General features: G+C 40.5%; 1 protein-coding gene across 1 annotated transcript; it reads left to right on the top strand.

Moving 5' to 3' along the window:
• Window positions 1–367: 367 nt before the first annotated feature.
• On the top strand, window positions 368–24,760 carry C7 (complement component 7). Its single transcript, XM_010585795.1, has 18 exons — window positions 368–511; window positions 803–858; window positions 1,689–1,764; window positions 2,709–2,850; window positions 3,659–3,800; window positions 4,630–4,768; window positions 5,426–5,560; window positions 6,727–6,970; window positions 7,625–7,738; window positions 8,161–8,327; window positions 9,347–9,575; window positions 10,148–10,319; window positions 10,691–10,778; window positions 12,149–12,281; window positions 14,245–14,436; window positions 16,840–16,936; window positions 22,427–22,611; window positions 24,535–24,760. Exons 1-18 carry the CDS (start codon window positions 506–508, stop codon window positions 24,720–24,722), a joined length of 2,505 nt encoding a protein of 834 aa, XP_010584097.1. The 5' UTR covers window positions 368–505; the 3' UTR covers window positions 24,723–24,760.

Below are 24,760 nucleotides of genomic sequence, written 5' to 3'. Positions count from 1 at the left end.
CTGCAGAAGTGGAACTGAAGATTCATGATCAATATTAAACCTTAGCAACATCAGCCGAATTCTACAGCAGCTTTCCTTACCAAAGCCAGGGACTCAGCTGTGGTGTACTCTGTGTGACACCAGGACTGGCTTGGGATTTCTGAAAAGTCTTGTCCAGAGGAAAGAAACTGTGAGAGAGAAGATAAGGAAAAGATGATTGTTGTTCCAGTAAGCACTCTTCACAACTTTGTGCCAGCCCCAGTCAGTACATCCAAGCCTTGATTTATGTGTCTTAAAAACACTGAGCAGCTCCCAAAGCAGGCTGTTTCCCTGGAGAGGACTAGATGGGTTAAGATTGAAATTCCTTGGCAATATTCAGCCTTTTTAGGGAAGGAAAAGCAGAATAGCAAGGCACAGTGAGAAGAGACATACAGTAGCAGACAGACTGACTGACTCCTTTGGTTGCTGAATTGAGTGGAAGTGCTTTTCCCTGGTAATTGCTGGATATCTGAGTATTTCCTCTAACATGAAGGTAAGACAATTGCTTACTTAATTTGTACTGATGAAGTGAATATGGCAAGTACAATCAAATATTAATTTATATGGAGAAGTACTTAGTTGAAAATGTAATTGGGCGATATTGTAAGAAAGAAGAAAACTAAAAACCAACAGCTTGTACAACAAAGCTGAGGAAAATCAGTGTGACACTGCTTTATTTCTCAAGCTGACTAGTATAAAGATTGCAGAAAATTAGAACAGCTGCATGAGCTCATGGAAAAAGCAGAAAAATAAAGTAAGTTTGCTTTTGCTCCTCTTTTTTCAGGTGCTGGGGATTTTTCTGCTGCTGGAAGTTTCAGGCTTCTTTCCCAATTTTTCCAGGTGAATATTTCTTTAGTAAATCACATGCTGAAGACTAAGCATGTGTAATTTAACAGACAACTTCTGGTGCGTGACATGGGGCAGGGCTTATAGGGGCCTTCAGATACATTTCCTGGGAGGGGGGGCACCGTTTTTCGCCAGTGCTGCCACTGCCATCAGTGGTGACAAGAGTGAGGCATTATGGTGTCCCTTGCCTCTGCCCAGAGAAGTTGGCCGCCCTTCGGGAAAAAAGCACACAGCGGTGGTGTGAGCCACAGCAACGCACATCTGAGAAAGACAGCGCAGCTTACCCCAAGCCAGCCCTGATCTGAGGGGCAGGTAGCACCCTCGGTGCCTCCCACCAGCAAACTGGGTGTTTGAGAGCTGCCGTGGGCAGGTCGGCCGCACGCCACGGCACGCAGAGCCCCGGGCAGCTCCCCGCCAATCTCCACGCGTGGTCCAGCCTCTCCCTGCTTTGCAATTTGAAGCTGGTCTTTGAAGGTTGCGTTATGGTTGCACAAAGTGCTTGCTGATCTTCAGGCTAGGTGAACGTATCTAGTTTCTTCTTTTCAGTGATCAGAAAGCCCAAGCTGGGGCTGATTTAATTCTTACACATGAAAAGCAAATCCAAGTGGGTTTAGAAGAAGCCTGATCATACCCCTAATTGTTATTGAAGGCCTGCCTTGCTGTTTAGGAAAGTTTTGCACTAATGTTTATGGATGGAAATCCTTGATGATTTTCCTGTTTTGTTTTTTGTTTGTTTGGTTTTGGTTTTGTGGGTTTTTTTGTTTTGTTTGTTTGTTTGTTTGTTTGTTTGTTTTTCCCAAATGCAAAAAATACTACTGGAATAGCTCTTCCCCTCCAGTCCATTGCCACTGGAATTCTTTTGGTCCCTGGTCCGAGTGTGATGGCTGTACTCAAAAACAGGTATAGATGGACACATCTTTTCTGTACTCATGACTTCATAAGCATATACTTCTTTTCCCAGTAATTAAGGAGTCACTGTATCTTTAAAAGCCCAAATCAGATGTCAGACAAAAGCCCCAGCAGAACAAGGAGGTAGAGGAACAAAGAACTCAGAAGAGAAATCCTCCAGTCTGTCCCCAGTGTGTTCCCTTTCAAAGCTATGATATTAATGTTGTAAAATAGTTTGTGCACTTTTTATTTTGGTGACAGTTCCAAAAGGCTCAGCTGAACTGTTCGGTAAACTGAGACATTCCTCCACTGATGGTAGTTTATACCAATTCTGCTGATTTTTCATTGGTGGAGTCATGTCTCAAGGAAAAAAAAACTTGGTTGCAAAGTATTATCCTCAATGAAAACAAGTTGATGCTTTTTACAGTGCAACTCTATTGATGTGCAAGACTCTTGCTTTTGATTTTCCTTCTCATTTATTTTGATGTTGCATCAATTAGGGGGGGATCAGTCAAAATTAAATATGCACCATGAGTCAGTACTTATTCTTTTTAGAAGCAAAAAGTAGCCTTCTTGATGTTAGATTTTATCATCTTCCTTAATGACATTGTTTACTTTGAAGAACTTTAGGAAATTCAGGCATGATTGGTCCTATTAAAAATGTAAAACAAACCTGAAATTTGTCAGCAGCTTTCTCTTGGTTTCAGTTACATATTACATTTTTGAACAAACCAGCCAAGCTTATGCATCAGTCTAAAGACCTTATAGATAAAATAGTTGTCTTTCTATTGTGAGTGTGACCATATTGTGGTAATACCAAGTGTCGTTGTTCTCAGAAAAAAATAGTGAATGTCTCATTTCCTTATAACAGTAGAGTGGTAGCATTGTCTTGACACTAGTAAACTATTCCTGCTTTGCATTTGGATTTTCTAAGATCTCCCTTGATTTGCATTCAGATTCGGAGACGGACAGTAGCAGTTTATGGCCAGTATGGGGGAAACCCCTGCTCTGGGGATGCCTTTGAAACAAGACCATGCACCCCCACAAGGGGATGCCCAACAGAGGATGGCTGTGGTGATCGGTTCAGGTGTTTCTCAGGTACCATCCAAGATCTTTTTCACCGTTTTCTGGTCATAGAGTTAAGAAGATAACCTTGTTATCTTCAAACTTTAATAAATGGGCAATGGCTTTGCAGAACCCTTGACCTACAGATAAATTTGATTTAGGTGTATGTTTCCTTTTTTTCCAGCCTCAACTATGCATGTTTTTAATTTCATCTGTAGTATTGCAGAGCTTTGCAGATAATATGCTGTAGCCCTGGTAGCCTCTCTAAGTCATTCTGCCTTATTGATTTGCCCCAGAGTACAGTTTTTTTCATTATGAGAAGGTAATTAAGGAATGCAACCTCAGATGTGATTGTTCAAAGCTGTTCTAGGCTATATCCAAACATCTTGGAAATCACCTGGGTCATGGAAACTAATGCTCCCCAGAACACTCCTCGTATCCAAGCAGCTTCCATTACCTTCACAAAAAAAGCACATCATCTCAGTAGGTAGATGTTTAGCACAGAGAAACATGATAAACATGTTTTGGTGCTGCCAGAGAGATGATCACAGTCAATCACAAGTGATAGGGTCAAAGGATGAAAGCTCAGGAAATAAATTTAGAAGTCAACTGTTTTATTAATAGATCATAAGCCTTGAATGGCTGTGGTTCCCTCAAGTCTACTATACATTATTTCTTTATGTCTACATTTAGTGTTGTTTCATAAGCCCTCCTGTTCATCATAGGAGTGAACAAGTTCATTAATGTAGTAGATAAGTGGGTCTTCACTTTAATTTTAGGTGATTTATTTTTAAATGAACAAACACTTCTCCTTTCCCCTTACATTTTTGCTCTGATTTAGGTCAGTGCATTAGTAGATCTCTTGTGTGCAATGGAGATCAGGATTGTGAGGAAGATGGTGCAGATGAAGATCGATGTGAAGAGAAGACGACTGTATGTGATATTGACAAAACACCTCCAAATTCAGAACTTACAGGAACAGGGTAATGTTCTGTGCTAAGCTCAGTAGTACTGGTGCCAAATGCATTTACATTTCTGTTGTATTTACAAGCTCTGGCTGTACAGATAGGCTTCCTGGGCCTATGGTAAAACATCCCATATGTAGAAGTGTTCAGTACAACAGCCTCCATGATGCCAGCGGCTGTGTACAGCCAGGATGTACAGGCCCTTTGATCTGAAGCACAGAATAAAGCCTTTTATCTTTCATTCCTGCTATTGAAAAACATCTTTTATGAAATGAATGTTAACCAATAACACATGATCATCAGCTTGGAAAAAATGAGCGAGCAAGGCTCATTCTTTTTGCTCATAGCTGTTGCATTTAGTATTGTGGATCCATATGGGTTTCTGTTTATATAGCCCATCTACAACCTAGCAAAATAATTATCTTAAGTTTCTCTAGTGTAGTTGTATCACCTGATATGTGCTATAATTCAGATACAATACAGAAAACATTTTGGAAAGGATGCTCTGTTGTTTCTGTGTTCCATTAATTACTGGAACAATAAAACTTAATAAAATCAGTTGTGATAGACATGAATGACTTCATGTTAAGAGATATTGATACGTGTTCATTTTTGTTGGCAAATCAAGGGCAACATTTTGGTTTCCATATCGTAACATGCTATAGACATTACAGTTCTGCAGGTATAGAAGTCTATCAGTTGATATCCCCTTTTCTTGGGTAAAACAGCTTATGATCTTAATCTGCAGATACAGCATTCAGTTATAATTGCTTGGTAATTTTTGCCTCCTGTAAAATAATTTGCTACTTCTCTGTCTTAATGATCTTTCATGTTTTTCTTCTCATAGCTTTGATGCCATTACTGGTGAGACTAGGGGAAGAGTCATTCATACAAAAAGCTTTGGAGGACAGTGCAGAAAGGTCTTTAGTGGCGATGGGAGAGAATACTACAGGCTGAGTGAAAGTGTTCTTGCTTATACTTTCCAGGTATGTTTCCATTAAGGACAGCTTTATATTTAGAGTCATGATTAAAACTGGGAGAATGATGGAAAGATTGTAGGGTCTCTTGGCAAGTAGACTTCCCTAAACGCAGCTGAATGACACCTCTTCCCTCTCTGCAGTTGCTTATTATTTTGAAATACAAACTGGTGTATATCTTGCTAAAGTGAAAGGAAAAACCCCTGTAATTCCTTAAATGTGATTTCTAATACTTTCACAGTTAGATTGAATGTAAAGCCATCTCTTTAGCATAAGTAGTGGCCTGAATCACCCTAAGAAATGTTATGTGCACAAGGCTAGGCTTTGGGGTTCTTTGCGGAGATCTTCCAGAGATAGGCTTTGTTTGAAGTCACTGTCTCAGAGATACGGTTTGTCTCACATTTATCAAAGGCATGCCAAGCAATCCTTAATGTAATCCTTAATCCATCATAATGTAAATACTTAATATGCAAATATATAAAAAAACATATACAAGTAATACTTTTCCAATCGTGTTCAGTACTTTTTATGAAATCTGAAATGGATTCAGCCTGAACAACACATCGGATTTTTTGCATCAGGAAGGACTTGCTTTACTCTGTAAGTTACTATTTTTAACATCCTTCATGAAGCCCTTTATACAGAATTCTATCTTTCATCTTCTAGGTTAAAATTCAGAATGATTTCAGTTATGAGTTTTTCAACAGCAGCTGGTCTTATATGAAACACACAGAGAGGTATGAAAAATCAAACAGTGGACACAGTTATTCACAGAATAAAATTCTGCAACATAGTCAAAAGGTATGTATAAGTTGCCACTGTGGCTTAGCATTTTGCATAAACATTTTCATCATTTTTTTCATGTGCTTTTATAGTGAGAAGCAAATACTATTTTATCCAGATATTTTGGCACAAAGTGCATGACAGAAAAAATCCCATAAAAACTTTACAAAGAGATCACTGGTTTGGTTATCAATTAAGAAGAGTTGGCTGCTGTTTTTATTTTCTCCATTTTATCTCTTAGTAATTTATTTATTTCCCAGCTGTTTTCCTCCCTATTTGAGGAAGAAAAACATTTGCTTCTTCTCATAATTGATTATTTTCTTCCATTTTCTTCTAATAATTTACTGCCCCCTCCCCCCCTTTTTTCCCCCCCTATTACCTCTGTCAGTATCTTGGAGCAAAAAATTCTGTGATTAAAGTTAATTTATTTTAAAATATATTTTCCATTAGTACAACTCCATTGAGAGGTCTGTTGTCTTAAACAGCCAGGAGGTCACAGTGCTTATGCCTTTGACTTATTTAAAAAGGAGCATTAGAGAAATAATTTGAGAGTAACTATCAGTTATGAAGTATCATCAACTCTACCTTATAGCAAATGAAAGCAAGTAACAAATTTATACATTTTATGGCCCCCAAGCTCATGTTATCACACTAACAATGACATATTTTGAAACTTAGCATAACAAAGTTCAAAAGCAACATTGGGAGGCTGAGGTGAACACTATTGTAAAGGCATATAGGATTTTATAATTCAGCAGAATTCTCAAAATGGCTAGAGCCCCTTACAAAGAAAGGCTCCTCTAGACAAAACGGTGCAAAGATGACCTTTGTAGTGCCTCTCATTTGCTTTCAGACAAGGCTTGTTAACCTGCTACTGCCAAGCTTCTGGTGTTGGAAAATACCATTAGCTCTGAAGAGTTGTATTTTCCATTCTTATTTGTTCTTATGCTGGCTTTCATGTATGCAGGAGGAAAAGAAAGATGTTGCAGCAATTACAAATAAAGGTCCAAAAGATATTTCCTAACTTCAGGGTATTCTTTTTGCATTCACTGAGTTGCTTAGACGTATCTAACAGCTCTGTAAATCTCTTGGTTTGTAGCCAACATAGCGTGCATGTCATCTGGCTAGTAGGAACCACCCTGATAGTGACACAGAGCATGACTGATGGCTTTTCCCTCCCCCAGAGTAAGCAGCTGATGGTTGTTGAGAACAGTGTGGAAGTTGCTCAGTTTATTAACAACCGCCCAGACTTTCTCACTCTTGCGGAGCCCTTCTGGAAGGAACTGGCCAACCTTCCAGTCATCTATGAGTACAACATCTACCGAAGACTTATTGAACGTTTTGGGACTCATTTCTTACACTCTGGATCTCTAGGAGGACATTACAAAGTAATTTTTTATATGGATACTGACAAAATGAAAGCAGAAGGTAGAGTACTAGAGTATTTGTTACAAGAAACAAAGTGAATAAACAAAAATAAAAATTGATTTGCATGTTCTTCCAGCTAATATTTCAAATAAAGTAAGAGACTTCTACTAATCACATTCTTTTCATGAGCAAAAGAAAGAAGGTTAGAAAAAGTGCTCAAACCACAACATTTAGTTCTAGATCTACATCTGTGACCTGCAGTGCTCTGGGTAGCAAAGATTTGATAGTTGGTTCAGGACCTCATCAGGCTAAACTTGAAATCTAGTGCCAATATAAATCTCAAATAATGTTAAAACTTAAAAGTTACTTGGAGATGAAGGTTGAGTAAAACTGTGTAAAGGAGAATAAATTACAAACAGAGCAAACATCAGAGTGACACATATGATGGCACTCCATGTGGAGCAGTGCTGTAGAATTAGGGACTGCTGAGAAAAGAGATGAAAGAAACAATAAACTTTTTCCAGATACACCTCCCATCTCTCAGCCTCCATCCATAGGCTTTAGCAATGTGTGGACCTTCCTACAGGATGTGCTAGTTGGTTGCCTTCTAATTTAGGCATAATACTTCATGACATCTCAAGTCAATGGGAAACTTGGAAATTAATCCAACATACTTTCTGTGTACAGTGTTGTTAATGGATGAATTATCTGCAGGTATGAGCATAACAGACATGTATGAGTGTACCACATCAGGCTGGAACGCATTCATTGTGAAGAAGAAGAAAACAAAGTGCTCCAAACTGGATGAACTGCTACAGACTTCTTCAGGTAAATGTTGAACAGTGACTCATACAGTTGTCATGTCTCCATCTTTCATCTCCTCCTAAACAGCTGTCAAAATGAGGAGCAGGTGTTGATAGCTTTGTTGAACTCTATCTTAACATGTTGAACCCAGACATCAAGTGCCTGGTTTAAAAGGCTCTCCAACGCTCATCAATCATTGCTAATGGTTTCCCAGTAACTAGTTCTTTTCTGGACACCCTAAATCAGGGCTGCCAAGAGACCTGCAAAACCAGATACTTCTTATATATTATCAATGTAGGAGCTATTTATCCAGGCACAGGTGGTTGACCTGCACTAATGAGTCCTTTCACTACTTGCTAGCATAATTTTTGCATGTATTGTTTCTATTTCCATTTGTAAATATAGCAATGCTGGTATTTTCTGTATTTTCCATGCTGAATCTACAGGAAGCAGTGGTAATAAGATTAAAGGAGACCCCTACATAGAAGGAGGAAGCCCAGGTGCTGTTGCTGGCCTTAGTTATCTAGAGCTGAATAATCCTGCTGGGAACAGTCAGAGATACTCCTTTTGGGCCAGATCAGTGACAGACTATCCCAGAGTAATTAAACAAAAGGTAAGGCTGTTTTCCTGAAGCAGAGATGAGCAGATGGGATCACCTCTAGGGAAGAAATGATTAAGCTATAGCTGGTGATTAATCAGGATGTAGTCTGCAATCATTTTGTTTACAGGTCACTTTATAAAAAAGAAAAGAAATGTTCACAGGAAGAAAATGCCATATGATGTCAGCTGCATCACGAGTCTAAGTCCTTTGGCAGGTCAATACCTACAATCTTAACAGCCCTCAGTGACTTTAGTGGAGTTCTGCTTAAGAATAGAGGACCACCCTAGTATTGGAGAAAGCCCAGATTTGAGATAGCCCCTTTCCTGAAATGCATACTGGCAGGTCTGTGTGGCTTCCACTCAGCTTGCCAACCTCTGTGTATCCCTTTAATCCCTCCTCCTTCTCTCTGCATCCAGAAGTTTAGCATAACTGGAGAGTCTAGAAGCTAGATGCTTCACAGCTGGGCATGGCCATATTCACTGCTACCTTGTCTAAGTCCCTTTTGGGAACTGCCCACATACTGCAGAATGCTATAGACCCAAACGATTTCTGGCAGGAAGTTTTCATTTAAATGTAAAAGCACGGAATGTCATAAAATAGTCAATAGATAGGCAAAATGTTTTCACTTAATGTTACCTTCAATCACTGCTCAATGAAATATCATAATGGGTTGTTTAAATGCCCAGCTTTTAAGGCTGTGAATAGCTGGGTGAGAATTCAGGTTACTGAACATTGGTAGTCTGTGTTACACTTTTATCTCAACCATAATGTCGTAGCTCCAATAGGTTTAAACATGCCTAATCTACCACTAGCTTTACGGGATGCTGTTATGCAGAGCTGACTTTCCAGAAAAAGGTTAATATTAAATACTAACATAAGATTTTAGCTAGCTAGCTAGCAAATTAGGGCATCTGTCAACTCCCATGTGCAAGAGCATACATCACAAATTATTTTGCATGATAAAATGTGCTTATAAACTCTTATATCCTGCTTATAACCATTTAATGTAAATGTTTCTCTGCCGTGTGTAGCTAACTCCATTATATGAGCTGGTAAAGGAAGTGCCCTGCTCGTCAGTCAAAAAGCATTACCTAAAACAAGCCATTGAAGAATATATGGCTGAAAATGATCCCTGCAAATGTCAGCCTTGCCAGAATGGTGGTGAGGCAGCCGTGGAAGGGACTCAGTGTGTGTGTTACTGCAAGCCTTACACCTTTGGAGCAGCTTGTGAGCTGGGAACTCTTGTGCAAGATCAGCCAGGTCAGCACTCTCTGAACTCATGAGAGTTTAGAAATGGCAAAATGTGCTTTCCTGCTTCCAGAGTCTGTCTGTCCCACTGCACACCCTGAATGAGTGTCTGGTGTGCAGTGGCTGCCTGGGTCAGATATCGCTGCAGACATGCAGCATGCAGAGGGTCATGCTGAGCCTAAGCCGTTGCTTTACATGTCCAAACAGTACTTAGCAAAGAACTGTTTTTATTATTGTTGTTAAATGCGGTGGACAATACTAACTGCTCAAAATGTAACCTTCTATAAATAAGTGTGCATACTAAATTAATGAGTATCAATAACTTCAAAAATTTTTGCTTTTTGAGTTTGTATTTAGTTGTAGCTGATAGCTATTTTTATGTTCTCTCAGACTCTGATAATATATAGACTCCATGGAATTATACTTACATAAAAGGCAAGTTTGGGAAAGGTGAAAGATTAGATCATTGCAATCTGGAATTCTCTGTAACAGCACAATTTGGACCACCACTAGCTTTGAACAGTCTGTGCCTTTGAAACACCTACAGGGTGGTTTGAAGTGAAATATTCCCAAATGTTGCATAGGTGTTGTTGATGGACACTGGAGCTGCTGGTCTTCCTGGAGTCCTTGTTCAGGGGGACGGAAATCAAGGAGTCGAACCTGCAACAACCCCTCCCCGCATGGTGGTGGGAAGGCCTGCATAGGAGAGCAGCATGAAAGCAGACCATGTGAAGATGAAGAGTTGCAGCATTTTCGGTAAGGAGAAAAAAACATTTGGAGCACGACTATTGGAAGATTTAAAAATTTATTTCAGAAGGGTGCATAAGCTATTGAATTCAGGCAGAAGATCACTTACTGAGCTTTCATATTTAAGTTGGAACAAAATGAAATTCAGAAGCTGTGAATCTGATGCAAGGTAGGAGTAGAAAATGGGGTAAAAGCCAGTAAACTTGACATCATTCTATTTAGCACTCTCTCAGATAGCCTGGCAGTGCCTGATTTAAGTATAATTGTGATGTAAATGGGACACATAATAGTCCTGAAAATGGGCTTCACTGAGAAGTGTAGAATTTTGAAAGGAAGGGAGACTAAATTCAAACTAAATTGTACTTTTGTTTGCTTCATAGCTTGATTGAACCACACTGTTTTGATTTATCCATAACTCCTACAGAATTCTGTTCACCTCCTCCTCTCTTGGAAAACGGATTTGTTCAAGTAAGTTATTTCTCTTACTCTGTTATCTGTCCTATCCCTACCTGCAGTGTCTCTATTACAGTTAATACAGATAATCACTTGCAAATTTGTATTTATCTTGGCAAGCTTAGTATCAGAGCTTCTGTATAGCAGCTCTCTCAGCATTTCTCCCTAGCTGAAGTTTCCGTGACATTAGCCAAGACTTCTTACTAGAAATAAAGGAAAACCAAAAAAGCCCCACCCCCAAAACCAGAACAAAATCTTTGCTTTTCTGGACCATGGTACTTACAGACAAATGTAATCTACTTGTCCTTTACCCTAAAATAAATATTAAAAATGTTCTGAGCAACATGAATTACATATTAAAGCACAGGAAACTAGAGAAAAAACAGCACAGAAGGGAAACTGTCCAATGTCATCCAGCAAGTCCGTAATAAAATTATAAACAGATTTTAGGAATCTTCAGTATATGCCCTGTAAATCACCATTGCACTTCCTTGTTCTCTGGTGAAACTATGATCTGGCATGGTATTTGGGTCACTGTAACTTGGGCCTATTTAACACGGCAGACTAGATTCCTCCCTTGGAGGAATGGATTATGCCTTCTCCATCTTACAAGGCTGTCCAGCATCTTTTTGCTCGATGTATAGATAAAAGGATTAGTTCAAAATCCATTCGTTGCCTCTGCACGACTGCAGCCTGAGGCAAGATGCAAAATTTTGTCCTCCCTCTTTTGCCAGTGATTTTTTGGGGGTAATCAATAGTTGTCTCCTCTATTGATATTTTTGGTTCACAAACTAAAGGTAAAACCCTGCAATTTGTGGAGTAGTCTCCATTTTTCATAAGACCTCTCCTTAGAAGACAGTGGGATATAAAATGAGAAAAGACGTCTTCAAGTCCAGCTCTTTTGAGTGACCATATCACATTAACCTTTAGCAAGATGATAACATGCCATACTAAGAATTAGCAATTGGAATTGATCCCCCCAGAATTCTGTTCAAGAGCTTATGTTCCCCCTCTAATGCTTAATAACAGCCATATTTGCAGTCAGCTTATGCACTGGCAGGAGAGCGCTCTTCCGTCACTGACGTACCACTGCCAGAACCCTGTCACAGGGTACCTTCAACTCTAACCCTCCCTTTGCTATGTTAAGATAGCCCAAATATTCTGTATTCTACCAACTTATTTACAGCATTGTCTCCATTTTGGTCATATTTACAACTATTGATAACCAGGATTGGCCCCAGTATTCTAGACACTCTCGTTAGTGCATTGTAGAGTGGCAATACTCACTATCCTCCACTACTGCATCCCACAATCGAAGGGAGTTCAACACTGCTGGTGGTTCCTAGATTGTATATCCAAAATTTCACCTGTTTCTTTTCTTTCAGAATGCTGAAAACTCATACCCTGTTGGGAAAAGCATTGTTTACGCTTGCAGACATGGATATTCTCTTGTTGGTGATCCTGTTGCTAAGTGTGGCAGTAATCTGCAGTGGCAAGTTGGAGACCAATATTGCCAGGGTATGTCCAACTGATTCTTGTTTTGAAATACAACTCCTGAATTCCAGTGAAACATGTCTGAACATCTGCTTTCCAAGAACAATGGGGGAAAAATGCACACCTGCATTTCCCAGTTCCCTAGACATAATCAGGTCTAAATTGACTTTTATTTTGAATCCAGATATTGTAATACTGAAAGCGAAACATGCCCATAAACTCTGGTTTTAAGGAAGGCTGGAAGTAAGGGAGACTAAATTCCAGTCCAGGAATTACTTCCTGTGGAAACAAACTTTGTTGCTAATTCAGTCCTGTGGCTATATCCAAGAGCCATGGGAATGAGTCAATGTCTAAAGCCAGCTGAGGAAAAGGTCCGATGGGCAGCACTGGGCAACCACAAAGTTCTCAAATAACTGTCTTGTCTTAAGAACACAATGCCAAGGATCGCGTTACATCTTGGATGATCTCCCCACTTCACTCTTTTCCTCTAACCTAGTCAGTAACCATTAGGGTTGTTTTTTTTTCCCTGCACATTTTATTTGTAAGTCAACTTTGAGTGTGACCACATGTGACGGAAAAGGACTTAACTGCAAGGTTCAAGCAAATGACTTGAACTTCAATTGCAGATTTAACTGCAAGGTTCAAGCAAATGACTTGAACTTCATTGGCAGACTTAACTGCAAGGTTCAAGCAAACAACTTATTTGAACTTCACTTACAGACTTAACACGCCACTATTGCGGGTTTTACAGATACAATGGAGGAATGCACTATTGCAATTTTTTAAGGCAAGAGTAGTACATTATTACAACCACAAGCAATTCACAGACAACCACAAACACATTTACAAACTTAAAGCATAAACAATATTCACTTACCCCTCCAGGTAAGGGCTCTCAATCCCAGGGAAGTTACCTTGACCGGCATCCCAATCAAGGGGGGGGAAGGGTTTCCTTCGCAAGCCAATGGTATAGTTAGAGAAGTAACTCCCCCCCTTTCCAACCTGAATCTTAGAGTTTTTAATCCCCTGACTTGTGGAATGGTGTGTATGACTATGTCTGAGTGGATTATGATATATGCCTAAATGGATTATGCATATCTGAGCGGAGTTTTCCCTTATCTTTCCTTTATTGGTCTGTGATTGTTTGAATACACAAGGTTGTCATTTGAAACTGAAGCTGAAACTCTCCAGGTTTTGGGTTTTTTTTTACCTTGCTTCCTCAGCAACTGGATAGTGGTTGGATTGAGACTCAGGGCATACTATTTGCTAAGGGACTTCAAGGCTCAGTCCAGGTTTTGGTTCTTTGAATGGTGCAGCCACTGCCCTGTTTACTTTAGGGTTTATCAGAAAGCCCAGGGCTAAGCTGCCTACACAGCTCCCTGTGGGTCGTCTCTGCAGAGAGACAGGGCCTCAAGGCAACCCAAGGCTGGGTCACTTTGGTAACCCCCCATGAGTCGCCTGTGTGCACTAGACATGGTGAAACTCGCTTGTGAACTATGAGCCGGACAATCCACACACCATATAGACTTGGGAATTTTCAGACCTGCAGTTCAACACCATCCTTTTGTCCTTCCAAACAGGAGTGACTGCCCACAAATGCTAGGCCACACAGTTTAAATGCCATTTCTTTGTGTATGGCTACATGGTCTCCCAGGGTCCTGTGTGTATGACCTCTCTCTACTAGGATGTTACTCTCTAGTATGAACCCTCAACAGAAGCATGGGTCCTAAGAACAGAGAAGCCTTCTTCAAGCTAGGGCTGGACCTGCAGGCAGTAGAAGATATTGTCACTCTGTCCTTGGTATTGCATACATTTGGCTGGTGTGATGAGTTAATATCCTGTGATAACATGATTGATACATTTCTACATGAAAATCAGGTAACCTTACCCCTCAATTTGTTAAGGAATTTAGGAGAAGATAAAATATGTGACTGCTTTCTGCAGTCCACTGATTCACTGTGACTATCTCAAATGCTTCAATCCTTAGAAACTGCTTGTCTCCTGCCTGTCCTGGAGGGGGGTTTGCAGGGAGAGCCATGGAAACCTGTATATGAGATTGGTGAGAGAATAACTCTGTCTTGTCCACACGGCATGCATTTAGAAGGGGCACGCTCCATTTTGTGTGAGCCCAGTCTCAAGTGGTCTCCTGACATGAAGACTATCCAGTGCAAGAGACCAGGTAAGCCATTGCACTCCTCCAAGTGCAGTGCAGGAGTTTCTTTCCTGGACAGACTATGGCTTGTGTAGATAAGATATAGATAGAGCTATAGCTGATATAGTGATAGAGAAGCTGTACTTCTATCACCAGCAGGAAGTGCAGAAAACATAAGCATGTGTTTTCTGTGGGCTGTTCAAACAGCCCTGAGACATTTCTTGTGAGTTTTCCTTATGACTTTTTGCTTCCCACTCCCCTGCCGATATCAAGTATCGTCACTAACAACATTTTAAGAGATTGCCTGGGATGTATGCTGCCTATTCTGCCACCCAAGTATACTTCACTTTCCACCCATGTTCTGTAACACCACCACCAGGTGAGCTGCACCTTAGAGATACAGCTTTGCTATCTGGAAGTTGTTCAGTGCACCAGAGCCTCTCATGGCAGAGAAGGACAGGGCTAGATGACTTCTTTTGCTTATCTGACAGTCACAAAACTGATATGGAGTAAACCTCCAGAAACTGGAAGCAAGGGGGAAATGCTCATTCAAGTTCATGGTAACAGCTGTTTAAGCACTGGGTTGATATTGGCAGGCACTGGCAGAGAGGGAAATGGGCTATAGCATACAGCAGCTCTAAGTCACCCTTTCCAGCTGTGGAAGGCAGACAAGGCTTTCTCTTGTGCACTCCCACGATGCTGGTCAGTGACATACAGACATCCAAGCAGCTTGCTGCTTCAGGCCAGTCACATCCTCACCCAAAGTCCCTGACGTTCTCATACCCCAAGGGAGACACTTGCTTGGGAACAACAACCACTGCTGTAGAAGACCAGGCATGTCCCCTACATTTCATGTCTGCCCTCTCCTTACCAGCCATCTGTTGCCTGAGGTTGCCTGACTTGAGGGAAGAGGCAGGTGACAGTCAGGCTTGGACCTCACAAGGCAACAGCCCTGTGAGATTCTCAGTGTAAGTCATCTGCTGCTGCGTCATATCCACATGCACAGGAAGCGTAAGGGTTTCAGGAGTAACATAGCTGTACATAAGCAGCTTACTGCTGCTGAAGTGCTAGAGTACCGATGCTGAAGTACTGCTGCCAATTACTCATTAGGCTTTAGCCTTAGTGACTGATTTTCATTGGTTTTTGTTACATTATGTATTCAAATTCCAGTAATTATTAAAACAAGTTTCAAATGCCTCCATTTTTAGAAACATCTTGTTCCTGGCTGTATGGGAGCATTACATTAGTACAAAAGTTAAAAAACAAAAAAGTCACAACAATTAGATTAGAATAACAATTAGAACAACAGTTTAAAAACCAAGGAATATGAGATAAGAAGGGTAAAAACTAAGAAGATATGTATACACAGTCACAGTGGCACACATATGTTTGGATGAGAGTATTTAGTCAGTGGTAGTGTCAGTAACAGTCAACTGCACAACCAACAGCCCTAGGCGTGGTGGCAATACAGTGATTTTTGGTGGAAGTTTCCCCTCTGCAGGAAGACAGGGTTATGCCTGCTGTCTGTATTGCAATGCACTGCAACTCTCTCTCTTTTTTTTTTTCCCCCCTTCTCCGGCAATTTCTGCGTGTCTATTTTGCTCAGCAAGTCTTAATCCTTAAAGGAGATTTTAAAAAAATTTCTTTTTAAAGGCAACAATTTTCAGAGTTATTAAAGTTTCATGTTAAAGTAGGAAACTACAGACACCTAATCTAAAGAACAAATCAGGATAAAGCTTTCTCAGAAATTATGCCCATACAGCTTTAGCAAAGTCTCGCCATTACTTGATACAGAAATCTCCAGAGGAATGTTTAGCAAAGGCCTATTTCATTTTCAAACTTGGCATACAACTTAGCACTCAAAGAACAGTACATGTGCAATCATGAAAATTCCTGAAGAATCACTATTGCTTTTATTTGTAAAGTTAGTGCAGATTTAGGACTAATGATGGAACTTGCAGTTTTCATTATCATTAGTGTATAAAGATATTCAGGTTCACATTTCTACATAGGACTTTGGAGCCGTAGGTTTTCTAGTGACAGTAGTAAAGCCAGTAACTCTGAAACCTAATGATGAAGCTTTTGCTAGCTATGATTCAGCACTGCTAAGTTTAGCAGAAACAAACAGCTGCTACAGAAATGAGATGAATGTTTAAGCTTGGACATAGTACCTGTCTCCTTCCATCTGACTCATGACCCATGGATAAATTACTGAACAGTAACTTTGCAAAGTGTATCATATCTTTTTAATAGTGTTGATTCCTTCCATGCAGTAGATACTTTTATTGAACATGCAGAATATGACTTTATGTCGTGCTTGTATAATTCAGTGCCTTTTAAGCTCAGCTGATAGGATAATTTCAGAGTAGACCTTTAACAGCCCTTGTTTTTCTGACCCTTAATAGCACTGTCTCTGTTCTTCTACCTCAGTGCCCAGTGTGAAACCAGAAGTGACAGAGCCTAAATGTCAGCCATGGGAGAAAGTGCATCAGTCACAGTGTGTGTGCAAAATGCCCTATGAGTGTAGGTAAGTTCGGGCTCAATTTGTCAATGACTTTCTCACTTTATTCAAGACCAATTAAATTCTTAAGTCCTCAGCCCATGACAGATGAGAAAGCTTTACTCATATGAGAAAGAGGCATTATACTTTGTTTGTTTTACAGCTCAATCAATGCCCTGTTCATCACTTACCTGCCTTGTCAGAGCTGTCAGTGGGTTTTAGCAGTGATGGAATTTGGTTGGATGACAGAAGGTGAAGGGATAATTTCAGCTCCACTTGATCTGTGAAGTAGCTGGAAAAAGATAAAATGATATTTTGAAGATTTAGAAGATTGAGGAAAAGTTAGAACAGAGGCCCTTGGGACATAAACCATCAAAGCAGTAAGACAGTGAAATAAAGCAGATTTCTTTTCCCTGGTGAGAGACTGGAGAGTCATGAAGGGCACAATAATCTAATCTCCCATTTACACAGCAGTTTGCACAGACAAGTCACGTCACCCTTCCTGACCTCATAACTTGCAGACCAGAGTTTATTGTTTCCTGTTTGATCTAAGCCTATATTCTGCAATAAGCAATGCAGGAGAAACGCAAGGAAACGAGTAACTCTCTCAGTTCTTTGCTAGACATGGAGGTAAGAGAACCAAAATAGAGGAGGAGCAAGAATACACCTGAGACCACCTGGTGCTGATGGCCAGATGTGCCAAAGAGCTCAGCACTCCAACATCTGGGCTGGTTGCATAGACTAGACGAAGTCTCCCATAAAGTCATCACAGTGGGTGTGAGCTTTGGATCTGAAATGTGGCCAGGTTTATGTCACAGCAGAGCTGAGCAGTTTGGAAACTCCAGGATAACAGACCAAATTTATCTTATCCTTGTGTAGTAGGAGGAAGAAAATTTGAAGTTGTCTCAAGTGATTTCAAGGTAGCAGAACTTCTCAGTGGAGGATGTGTACTTTCCATCAGCCTGCATGGTAACTCTGGTTCTAAGCCAAAATTAGCATACTTTGAACATCTTAAAATTAAAATTGGTGAGCTTTGTAGATCCACTGGGGACTTCCCTAGGGTCTGAGGCCATCGTCTTGTATGTGAAGATAAGTGCCAGGTTTATAACAACGCTGCTAACACTCTATTCTTGTCCTTAAATACCTAAATATGTTAAATAATCTGGTCCTACTCTTTTTGTCTCAATACTCATTGAAGTGAGGTATGGGTGTGTTGAGGTTAGTTACACAGAAGAAAACGGGAGTCCATAATGCTAGGAAGGTCTTGGGCAGAGTTACAATAACCTTGGAGGTTAAATTGGTTACATTTAGTTATGCATTCAAGCTTCAGTTATAATTAATCTACTACTTGCATGTTTCTATTTTTTATAATTATGTTTAAAATGGCAGGAAGATAGATAACAGTCATTTCTGTTACCTGATGCCATCTTTTCACTCTGTCTTGAAATAACACATCTAATAATAGAAAGATAAATCATCAGCTGTCAAAGCAGACTAATCTGCCAGCCTGTTAAGGCTGTAGGAATAAAGCATGTAAGCATATCTTGGTCCTTCCTCAGAGAGCAGAACTTGGCTTGCTTTGCTGTGGCAGTGACTTTCAGCAGCAGCCTCTGCTCGGAAGAGAGCTGGGAACAAGAGTTCACGTGGGAATTCAGAAACACCATGGTTTCAGATCCATCCTACATCCTTTCAGTTTCCAAGAGACTAGCAAGGGACTTCCAGGGACAGCACAAGAACCCCACAACAGGCTGATGAGGGGTAATTTGTCCTCATGACGTGGTGCCTTAGCCTACATCTTACCCTCATCAATCACGATCCTGGGCACCAGAGCTGCTAAACTGCTAAAGCAGCTCCTGGTATAGCTTTGGCAAGGGCCAACTCCAGATAATTCCCAGGCACCATGCAGAAGTTACTAGGGTCAGGGACCATTCCTAACAGGCAGTCTGATGTGTTCCCTATCTTCTGGGGGCGAAGAGAGTTTAACAGTATGGACAGCAGTTATTCTGTGTGAATTGGCCCCAGTGCAAGGAAGGGGTCAGAGCACAGTTAGTGTGTTAATAGAGATGAAACCTCAGTAGCTAAAGACTGAAACATGATATTTCATGATTTTTAAATACTATCCCCTCTTTTTTCCCCACACACTTATTTGCATAGCATCTATGTATCTCTTAAGAGTTCTTGGCCTGTGTTATATTAAAACTTATGGTCTTGAATATAATTTTAAGAAGTTAAAATAATTTCCAGCATGCTGAATTTTTTACTTTTTAGTTTCACTGAAAGTTGCCTGCCTCTCATTGTAGGTGAAAGGGAAAAAACGTATCTGCTGACTTATATCTGCTATTTAATTTCTCCCCATATGTGCTTTAGTAAAAGCTTGTTCTTATCCAAGCCTTCTTTTTCAGGTAAAAGGTATTGAATTTCTCACATTCACTTTACACAAGGATTCTTCCTTGCCTCTAATATTTTTTATTGCACTGCTGTGATGCTCCCAGCCCTGTAATATCCTTCCTCAGCAAGGAGTGCAAATTACTAATTTCTTGTATGAGTACAGATTCTCCATCCTTTTTCTTATGCATCTGAATATGTTGACTTCCACTGGCTTACTCCCAGCTGACCCAGCCATAGCAAATATATGAAGCACTCTCAAAACAGCTTGAGGGTTTATACTGTAGCTAGAGGTTAGTAATATGGACCGTGAACTCCCTGGGTTCAACCTTTGGCAGCTGGTTAAATCAGCCTCCCTCCCCTGTTTTAGGTATTGCAAAAGTGGTGCAAAGCAGACAGGTTAGTGCACTTTTGCCTGGCCTTAATCTTTTCAGCTAAATTAAGATGCCTTGTATATAAGTTTTTGACCTTAAGACTCAGATACTGAGATTTATCACTCAGGCAAACAAAGGTGGCCTCTGAACAATTTTAAACATAATAAACAACTTAATGATAGATTAGATGCTTTCCCTGGATCACACCTTGTTCTTCCAAATTTAAGATGTTATTTAAAGATGAAGTTCCTCTCATACTTGTGTCTGCAAATATAATGTTAACATTATAAATCAGTGCACTGCTAACTCATAGGCTGTGCAGCCAGACAAGAAAACAATATAATGCAGAAAAAGGCTTCCTTTATCAGCTGCTTGGTGCTGCGTATCCATTGAGCCATCCTCTTGTTGTGCCTCAGAATAAGAGGGTTAACCTCATTCTTTATGTTAACAGAAGAGCATTAAGGAAAATTCAGGCAACAAACTGAGGGATTTAGTGGCCTGTATTTTGACTAAGCACAGCAGTAAAGGGACCAACTGCAGATGAGGATGCTAACTTAAGTAGGAGATGTAATACAGTTAATCTTTAAAGACATATTTGGTTGCAGATAGATGCAGCAAAGTTTTTAAGCTCAGCTGATAAACTCTGTGCCAAATTTTAAATATCTTAAAGGTGCACTATGTTACAGGTAGATTAAACTTTCTGTAAAGCCAGCTCTTTTAAGTGGCTTCAAAATCATCTCTCAAAGAACCATTCCTAAAGCTTGGAGCAGGCACTTTTCCTCAGTGCCTTATTTATAGATCTACCAAACCCCACTTCCTAATTCCAAGGGGAAGAAAAAAAAAAAAAAGGAAAAATTGCCTTAACACTTGGCCAGCAAGTGAGCAAGGTTTGAGTCAGGACTTTCTTACTAGACCTTCCCTCCTCCAAATTCCTCTTCCCTACTCTGACAAGCCACTTTCATAGGGACTGTTATCCTCCCCTTCAGGCAGCCATGTGAAACTCATTAGGGTCATTTGCTTGTTCCTTGTCAACCTCTCCTCCCCACCAAACACCTATTTAGCTGAGGTTGACACTCAGAACTGACCCATTAGACACTGGAAGTTTCTGTGGGAGTGTTTGTGAGCTCAGAAGGAGGATCTGTGCTGAAAATAATCTTTGGAGCCATATTTCAAAGCTCTCTGTCCCTTGGGAGCACATCTCTGCTCTTTTGTACCCTGCGCAGCACCTTACGTGTGGCTGTAAAGCGCATCCTGGAGAGCACAGGTATGCCCTGCTCAGGAGAAGCATTTTTTTTGTTCACTCCATGCAGATACCAGTGATGGCATTCAGAACAAGTGGAGAAGCTTGGGGTTTGACATTAAAATCTAGAAATAATGGAAAGGCTTTTTCCTCCCATACTACACTTTACAGCATGAAACACTGTCATGGTTTAACCCCAGCCAGCAACGAAGCACCATGCAGCTGCTTGCTCACTCTGCCCCTGGTGGGATGGGGGAGAGACTCAGGAAAGAAAAAGGGCTGAGAAAAGAACAGTTTAATGGGACAGAAAGGAACAAAATAATAATTATAATAATAACAATAGTAAAATGACAATAATAATAAAAGGATTGGAATATTAAAAAAAAAAAAGGGTGTACAATGCAATTGCTCACCATTCGCCAACTGATGCCCAGTCAGTTCCTGAGCAGTGATCTACTCCCCACCCCCCGGCCAACTTCCCCCCCAGTTTATGTACTGGACATGATGTCACATGGTATGGAATGTCCCTTTGGCCAGTTTGGGTCAGCTGTCCTGGCTGTGTCCTGTCCCAACATCTTGCGCCCCTCCAGCCTTCTTGCTGACTGGGCATGAGAAGCGGAAAAATTCTTGACTTAGTACAAATACTACTTAGCAACAGCTGAAAATGTCAGTGTGTTATCTATATTATTCTCATACTAAATCCAAAATATAACACTATACCAGCTACTAGAATGAAAATTAACTCTATCCCAGCTGAAACCAGGACAAACACAAATGATGGCAACTCTGCGGAACTGTCCTCAAAACAAACGCTGTTTAAGGTTGTCCAAGAATTGTTATTACCACTTTTACAAGCTAATTTTTGTGGGTGTTAGAACAATATCTGAATTTCAAGAAATAAACAAGCAAGTTCCCTGGATAAATAGAGCAGATTTTTCATAAAATTTCTGTGGAGATGTATGTGTATTTCCAGAAATATTTTTGGTCTCTGATGGTGGATCATAACATTTTATTTAGTAAAGCTGAGGCTTTTAAAGGACAGCAAAGGTCTTCAAGTATATTCTAAGGTCTTACAATTAAGAAATACTTATATTTTAATATATGTGCATGTGTGTATATATCATTATACGTATATGAAATGTTTTCTGTGTATGCACTTAGGTGCATGTGTGTGTAATATATTAGAGAATAATTGAGATCTGAACACTTTTTAACTGAAGTCTTGCTCTCACTGAGAGAGGTCTCTACTGAGGCCAATGGCAAATACCCAGTAATACCCCTGTCCTTCAGAGGGAACAGATCCTGTCTTTGCTGAGGTGCAGTATCCTGTGGAAAAGGAAGGAGTCTGAATTATTCACATGTCTATGTCTCAAGTTCACTTGCTGCACTCCTACGATGTACTTCAATGAACAGGGAAATTGCAACTGGACCCTGAATGTTTTCCACTCCCTCAGCTCTTTTTAAAAGGTACCAAGATAAAGCACATTTAAATAGTGCGATCCCTGCTTTTGTTTTCAGCCCTTCCCTGGACACCTGTGCTACAGATCAAAGAACCAAGAGAAACACACCTTTAACTGTTTGCAAGATGCATGCCTTGGAGTGCATGGGCAGAAAATATTCTCTTACTAATGCAGAAAACTGCAAAATACCTCAGGCAGCTAAAATATCATGTGGATCGTGCCGTTCATGGGAAAAATGTGATGGTAAGAGATTCTTCACAACTGTAAGCAAAATTGTTTATATGACCAAAATGAAGTCTTTATCCCCAGTTACAAATTAGCTGCAGGTCTGTCCTGGTATGGTATCTCCACATGCTCCCAGAAGCACCAGGCACTGCTAAGCTGGTTCAAACGATCAGCCCGGTGATGGTGTCCAAACATGCCAGGAAGCTCCAACCATAGAAAAGAAAATCCTGCAGGATATCGTAACAAAATGCACTATCTACAGTTAAAGCTTATTCCTAGTCCCTGTTAAGCGAGTTACCCTGCTGGTCCTCTGGAATTTTTGGGTGAAACCCTTGCCCTACTCTTTTTTCACTGTATCCACCTGTTCCAAACTCCTTAACACAGTAATTGTGGGAATCCTTACTGCCCACAGGAATAGCTAATCCTTTTCTGAAATTTGCTGAGCAGTCTCCCCTGCAGGATTTTGTGGCAACACATTGAATGTCTTATTCTATACTACCTAGGAAAGCCACTTTTGTTTGTACTTCACTGCCTATCCCCAGTTTCTCATATTATGATAAAGGTGAGTGTCTCTTCCCTCAGAGGAAATAGTCCCAGTCTTCTCTAATCTGTCTGCAGTGGAAGTTTTCAAATTCCCTGATCTAATTTCCGTGAGTATCCTACACTACATTGCATTTAATGGAGGCTTGCCAGAAATGGGAACATAAAGAAGTAAATTAGGTTTTTAGAAGTGCCCTAGATAGAGGCACAGTTATTGTCATATTTTGAAAATAAAAAAGATTACTTGATAGGAGTTCATCTGTTTTGTCTAACAGGGTTGAACAGACAAAAATAATAACAAAAAAAGATAATTGAAACTGTCTGGAGCTTCAGCCGAGACAAACACAGGCAAAAAACCCACCCCATACAACACCAAAACAAAGACACAGTTATGAAAAATAAATCTCAGATGGGACCCTCTTTTTATCTGATTATTTAGCTGTTGTCACTGATAGAACTATGCACATTTATTTGTAGGAGTAGATCGTCTGATCTTAGAGAAACTGCCTGTATATAAATAAAGATACCAGTTGTAAGTGTCTGCATGATCAGTTTATTACTGTCCAAGGACAGATCTCTCATCTTACATGTTATCTGGACTCTCGAGTAGTAGATACATGAACTGGTTCAAGCAGTAACATCACAGAAGTCTTTGAGAGCAATATCTCAGACACCTTGAGCAAGCTTTTCCCATATACACAATCAACCTCTCTAAGCAGAGGAAGCCCCAGCAGTGCACCACTCATTTCCACTTCTAGTTTTTCCACTGAACCTGAATATCAGCTAATGTTACTTCTGGTTAGGAAAAGAATCATAGAATCAGAGAATGGTTTTGGTTGGAAGAGACCTGTAAAGGTCATCTAGTCCAATGAGCAGGGACATCTTCAACTAGACCAGGTTGGTCAGAGCCCCGTCCAACCTGATCTTGAATGTTTCCAGGGATGGGGCATCTACCATCTCTCTGGGCAACCTGTTCCAGTGTTTCACCACCCTCATCATAAAAAATTTCTTCCTTCTATCTAGTCCAAATCTACCCTCTTTTAGTTTAACACCATTACCCCTTGTCCTATCGCTACAGGCTCTACTCAAGTGTGTCCCCGTCTTTCTTACAAGCCTACTTTAAGTACTGAAAGGCTCCAATAAGGTCTCCCCAGAGCCTTCTCTTCTCCAGGCTAAACAAACCCAACTCTCTCAGCCTGTCCTCACAGGAGAGGTGCTCCATCCTTCTGATCATTTTGGTGACCCTCCTCTGGACCTGCTCCAACAGGTCCATGTCTTTCTTGTACTGAGTCCCCTCCAGAAAATTGCTGTCAATCCCACAGTTTTGCTGGAAACATTTTAGTCTGTTTTTTGTTGAGTTGGATGCCATCCTGAGTGTTTTTCCTGTGTGTTTTTGCTTAGCACAATCCAACAGCTGTGTTTGTGACGAAGATGGGCTGTGCGAGGAGGGAGGCATCCAGATCTGTGCTGAAGTGACTGGCTCTGCTGCCCGTCGGACCATGACTGAGTGCGAGGCCGGGCGGCTCAAATGCCAGGGGGAGACTGTCACCCTTGTCAGCATAAGGCCCTGCAATGTACAGAGCAAATAAGACATGTTACGGTTCATTTTGCTTATTGCCAGGGGATA

This window comes from Haliaeetus leucocephalus, unplaced genomic scaffold (genome assembly GCF_000737465.1).
Source record: "Haliaeetus leucocephalus isolate CR32 unplaced genomic scaffold, Haliaeetus_leucocephalus-4.0 Scaffold120, whole genome shotgun sequence".
NCBI classification, from domain to species: Eukaryota; Metazoa; Chordata; class Aves; order Accipitriformes; family Accipitridae; genus Haliaeetus; species Haliaeetus leucocephalus.
The sequence above is the reverse complement of the archived record's forward strand: the minus strand, read 5'-3'. Positions and strand labels throughout refer to the sequence as shown.

Coding starts and splice junctions, on each gene's coding strand:
- C7 (XM_010585795.1), top strand. Junction 7,739..8,160: donor ACTGCTACAGACTTCTTCAG/GTAAATGTTGAA, acceptor CTGAATCTACAG/GAAGCAGTGGTAATAAGATT. Junction 10,779..12,148: donor TGGAAAACGGATTTGTTCAA/GTAAGTTATTTC, acceptor CTTTTCTTTCAG/AATGCTGAAAACTCATACCC.